Source organism: Corapipo altera, unplaced genomic scaffold (genome assembly GCF_003945725.1).
Source record: "Corapipo altera isolate COAL_440 unplaced genomic scaffold, ASM394572v1 1, whole genome shotgun sequence".
NCBI lineage: Eukaryota > Metazoa > Chordata > Aves > Passeriformes > Pipridae > Corapipo > Corapipo altera.
The window spans coordinates 26,962,209-26,968,208 of NW_020884873.1; the positions used below are offsets into that span (position 1 = coordinate 26,962,209).

Consider the following 6,000-nt stretch of genomic DNA (forward strand, 5'->3'; position numbering starts at 1 on the left):
TTTATTTTTAAGTGAAACGTATTAGTATGATTAATTTATTAATTCTGAGATTGTTTTGTATTGTCTAATTTCTCCTTATTTTAATTAAAACTGTTTGTGAATTCTAGATAGTTTTGCTAATATTTTTTATATATTTGTAATTATTTAAAATATCTAAAAGGTAACCAGTCCAGCAAACAAACTTTTATGAAGATTTGGAAATCTCTTGCTTTGTCTTTTGTGTCATGGGTAGATGTTGAGCAAGTACATACCTAGCACAGCAGCTTTCCTGAATCTGGCATGACAACAGATACAGCTGTTTGTATTGACCTCAGTTCTAATGCTCTTAATTGTCTTGCATATATTGCAATTCACTGAAAACATTCCCAACAGTGTCGACATGTTAATTTTCATGGTATGACACTACAAAGGCATGAGTGAAGCAAACAAATTTTGGATCTAAGGAAGAATAAATACTGTCTAAGCTATAACCAGAATTAACATACTTTCCGTGTCTGCATGGCACTTCTTAGTCTACTTCTCTCCACTACAAAATCAAAAAAGAAAGCCACCTTTCTCTCTAAACGACTGCCTTATTTGAACCTCTGAACACCCAGTAAATTTTAGTTAGTGAACCCTTCATGAAGCATAAGGGTCTAACAGGATATTAGAGACCAGAAATAAAGAATGCAGTTCTTTAGGCAGAAGGGGCAATTTTGATTTCTAATGTCTCTTCTCTAAGATATATTACAGAAAGACAAAAAATTAGATTGTGTGCATTTTGAAACGACTGAAGAAAAATAAATTTGGTTTCCGACAATACTTTCAAATCAAGCAAATAATGGAAGAGACTGGCACAATGGGATAAGATAGTCAAACACTTTTGACCAATGGACAGAACTGGTTTTTTGGTTTTCTTTTTAAAAAAAAAAGTTTCAACAGAAGTAAATATCTACACAAAGGAGTATTTTTGCTTTCTGCTGGGTAAGTGTTATGCAAGGAGCTCTTACATGAAGTTATCACAGCCTGAGTTATTGCTGAAGAAGAAAATTTCAGTTTATTTTTAAGGGAGGTTCACTCATTTGACTTATTTTAGACTTTCTGGGGATGAACAGTGTTCCAGAAAATTCATAGACATTCACAAATTGCATTAGTCTGAATAAGTAAAAAATGCATAGAAATCTCTAGGTCAGATCCAATGGGAAGAAATCCTTAATCTGCCAAGAAAGAGAACAAGGTTTAAAAGACTCATCAAGCAATAAATTCTATGTCAACCATTACTGAGAAAGCAATAGACATGAGAAATTAAGTCAAAAGGTGCAGAGCCATTCAGCAGTTTTGCCAGGTGAAGGAGAAATCTAATTTTCTTGATGAGAAGCGGGTGTTCCGTTTTGTTTCATGCATATTATGACCACCTCGAATTGGTCTAGTATTTAGTATAACACACTGGAGAAGAGTTTGGCACGTTCTACTATACATTTATGTTGCTCTTTATCTCCTTTTTTTATTTCCTCAGTAACCAGTATGGTCACATCAGCCCTCCAATGCACGGTACAGATATATATATACGGTATAGGTGCTGGCAAAGGTTTGTTTCAAAGCCTCAGACTTGCTTAATATCTCAACCCAGAATGGCATCTCAGTCCCAACAGAAGTTGCTACAATATATAGGTCATTCCACATTGTAGAATGACCTATATATGCTAGGTCATCATATATATCCCTTCATCTGGAAAAGTCATTCTGAGCAGACAAGAGATCATTAAAAAATGGGCACAAATATGCACACAAAGATGACACACCTGCACAAGCTACCACAATTAAATATTGAGTTTAGCTAATTACATCCATACTGTACTAAAGCTATAACTGGAGTGAAAGCTAGGGCTATCTCACCAATTTCTACTGCAAGGTGTACAGTCTCCTTTCTTCAGACTGGATCAACATTAACTCCTTGGGTACCATGATGGTCATGTCCTTAACATTTACCAAAAGACTAAATGTAAGAATGACATTGACCTAAAACACCTCACTTCTACAACTACAGACATCATGCAAAACTCAGCAAAACCTGTATCTCTCACGTCCTCTGTAAAGAATACAGGTTATATACCTCATCGGCATCTTTCAGCCAGTAATCATTGTGGAAATAAACATCACGTGAATTACATATACAAATTTGTTACAGCACAAAAAGAAAAACACTACCTTGACCACAGTATAGAAAACCATTAAACCAATAACCTTGAAGAAATTTACCCTCATTTTTCCCATCTGAATTTCAAATAGCTCATCAAAATCAACAGCAGAGGCAAATATTCTGCAAACTAGAGTTCACGATATTTAGCAACCCAATCTTCCTTTCACCTTACTTCCTGCTAATTCCACTATATCACACAAATAAAACTTACCCTGAAACTTAATAACTTTCCTAGGTTAAAGTCTGATTATTGAAATTGGGAGTTTTCTGCTTATTTTGTCAGAACTCGTGAAAAACTTATAAATCCACTACTTACCTGTTTTCACTTTTTCAGCAGCTGACATAAAATATATTTACTGTCCTTACAAACCTCACTTAGCTGAAATTAAATGCAGCAATACCCATGTTCTATGACTTCCTTGAACTTAGCTATCTGGTGGAAGAACATGAACAGAACTATAAGGATCTCATACAAGATCACTAATGTATTACCTGTAATAATACTCCTACTAAAGTTAAATTGTTGTCCCAGTTTGCCAACTAAAAGAAAAAAAACCCCAAGCATATTAAAGTATCTGAAGCCTAACTCCAAGCTACAGAATGGCAGCTGTCGAACTATGCATTATTTATGAATATTAAAACCAAAAGTTTTCTTGAAACGTTTCCACGTTTCCAGGAAATCTTGTATGTCTTTTAACCTGTCAATCTGTATATTTGCAAACAAATCTTCAGAGGAAAGAAAAATATGGCCAAAAATTGGAATTACAGTACAAACAGTAATTTACAGTAAAATATGAAAATACTTAAACACACATTTGTCTGTGCCTGTGTCCAATTTACAGCAATGACGCGATAAACAAAATGCAATATGGTAAATGTCAGCTTTTTGATGTATAGAAATATAAACCAGTTTTCTGAATCTAAAAAGGGACCATTAATTTTCCTGCAGGGTACAACTCAAAACAAGGATTCCATCCTTTACTTGGTCATTATGATGAAATGTCATCTTATGAGTGTTTGAAAATATTCTTTGAAATTGATTTACAGAACATGTGATGTAATGTTCTGTAACATGATTATCTTTTTGCATATAATACTGTACCAGGAATTGTAATTTCTTGCTTGCTAGCTTCTAAAACTACAATTCAGCATATGTTTGTCAAAATCCCTACAGTAACATAAAACATGGGTCAGAATAACAGTTTTGTGCCATCTGCAATGATGTAACCTTTTAGTTTGCAGAGCTGTGTGAGTATGAACTGACAACTTCACATTTTCAGATCAATTCTGTCAAATATAGCTTATGTTTCCCTATAATTTAACTTGGGATCCCTATTAGAACAGATCCTTGAAAACTTTTCATAATAGTTTGGGGATTGCAAATGTATAAATGTAAAACTTCTCAAACGCTTAAGGAGCAAAGGTTCTACCATGCGAAATAAAAATGTAATTTACACTTATTTTGAGTAAGGTATTTGGGGGTGATGACCACAAATTCATTTGAGCATGCAAAATAAACCTATCCTTACAGCCACACTCCAAAAAATGTAGCTCTCTGGATGGTAGCATGTTATGAGGGCCTTTTAATACCCTTTTCAAGGTAAATATAAATAACTAAAATTTAGATATCTGATAATTTTGAACATGGAAGAGTAATTTATGTTAATGTTGAGTTTTGAAACCTCTGATGGTTGGTTTCTGATCTGTAACGTTATTGAGTCACACTAGTGCACTCAAACAATGACACTAAGTTTCTCGATCTTAATTTTAATACAAATATAAGTAATGTTTGCAGGTATCTTCCCTGAGAAACTCATATCCTACTATTAAGTCTTTTCATCTTATGACTGGATGGACAGATACCATGCAGTCAAATGAGTAAGGCATGAACCACCAAATCAGCAAGAACATGCCCATTCCATTACAGTGCCTTCTGTTAAACAACATATTATAATTTTAAAGTTAGAAAAAGGAGCAATTCTTTTTTTTTTAATTAGCAGAAATTATTCCTGCAGGAAACACAGAAAAAATTCTGTATTTTAGCCACAGCATGAAGGCTTCATATCCTTCTAAAAGCTGTGCTTCATTTTAGCCATAAATTGCCTCTTTTGTTTCAGTAATTTCTGTAACATCCATTTTGAATATAGACCATTATTTTTTATCTGATTTTAAAACCTCTAAAGCAATACTCTGCCTTTCTGGTTCTCATTCTACTCTACAGGTCACCACATCAGAGTTTGAATAATTTCATGGGCTTTTCCATAGAAACGGGTAAGGTCAGAGTAATTTTCAGTTAGTGTTCTCTTTTTGATGATTTCATCTAATAATTAGTTTTGTTCCAGCCTCTATTTACATTCAATTTTATGTTCTGTCTCTGAGTCAGTTCTGACTCTGACATTACCTGTCAAGAACATTAAATTTGCTTTTGCTGCTTCCCAATACTTGCTTGCTGACTGGACCACTGCCTTGTTTCCATCTGGCCCTTGAAGGTAATTTATAATCCAGTGTCTTTTTCATGCACAAATAAACTCTGTGGGTTTTCTTCCCAGATACCTCAACCCTTTAAAAATGAGGCTTACAGTTAATATTTTGAGAGGTCGCTAGATCCAACAGTGAAATGCTGCAAGTGATGTAGCAATTCACAGTTCTTCAATCTCCTTCCAAGTCCAAATCATTATCTTAGCCTGTCTTCTATGCCAAAAAGTACACAGCTCCACATGCTACTTTCTGCGGACCTTTCTAGTATGCTCCACATGCTTTCCTGTCTCACGTGCCATTTAACACAGCGTTTCAGTGCTAATGCAGTGTGACAGCTATCTACACTCCATAAGCTTTGGCACAAAGCAGGTTTTTCTCCGCTAAGTGCTTTGTCAGAGATTTTACCTTCGTTTTGAAACTGATCTCTTTGCTTGGGCTCAGTCCCCCCAAATACCACAGCTTTCAGATCCTTTATCCTCATTTCTGTGCTCTGCCTGAAAGACTATTACTGGTATGTTTCCCTTCTACTCGGACTGCAGTAAATTCAGTAACACAATTTCATAGCTGGCTTCCTCTTGAGTTACGTGAAAATTACTAAAAATATGAAGTGCCTCTTAAACAGATCTTGTCTGAAATAAAACAGCTGTCTTCCTCTGCCAGACACTTATTGCAGATACGTAGGAAAGCAGTGTTTAAGCCTTTTCCAGCTGTCCTCCGCATCTCCAGTTTCAACATCTGACTGTTCCACCTTTCCACTCATGCGGAGGTTTTCTGTTTGCTTTGGGTTTTTTGGTTTTCCTGCGGGTTTTTTTTGTGTGTGTGTGTGTGTTTTTTTGTTGTGGGTTTTTTTTTGTTTGTTTTTTTGGTTTTTAATTTTACTTCTATTCTTCAGAAATTAGTCCGAGTGAATGAGTCCGACAGTTTGGAGTTTCGTTTCGTTTCTAAATGAACGGAATGAAATTTACAGAATGAGACCACAGTCACAACTGCCACTACCCCGACACTTCCGCAGTGCAATTCCCCCACGACTGCGCTTCCTCCGGACCCCGACGGGTGCAAACACGCCGCGTTTCCCAGGAAGAGCCGAGCGCAGCCGACGCCCCCCGCGCTCCCGCCCGGACTCACCGCACGGCGCCGCCGCGCTGTCGGAGGCCCCCGCCAGGGGGCGCGCGAGCGGCCCGGCCGCGCGCAGCGCCTCGAGCACGGTGTCGGGGGGCGGCACCACGAGGCGCTCCCAGAGCCCGCGCGTGAAGAACTCCACGGTGTGCGCGCGGCACAGCGGCAGCGCGCGCCCCACGAACCGCGCCGCGCGCCGTAGTGCGCGCGCCGCCGTGGAGTTCTTC

The 6,000-nt window shown here is 37.6% G+C and overlaps 1 protein-coding gene across 1 annotated transcript in view; it reads right to left on the bottom strand.

Annotated features, from left to right (window-relative positions):
• The window catches only part of METTL25 (methyltransferase like 25), a 42,763-nt gene extending 37,731 nt beyond the window's left edge, over positions 1–5,032 (bottom strand). Inside the window, 2 exon segments of the mRNA XM_027661719.1 lie at positions 4,581–4,615; positions 4,617–5,032. Of these exon segments, the coding sequence (XP_027517520.1) occupies positions 4,581–4,615; positions 4,617–4,696 (115 nt within the window). The 5' untranslated portion in view covers positions 4,697–5,032.
• Positions 5,033–6,000: the final 968 nt, after the last annotated feature.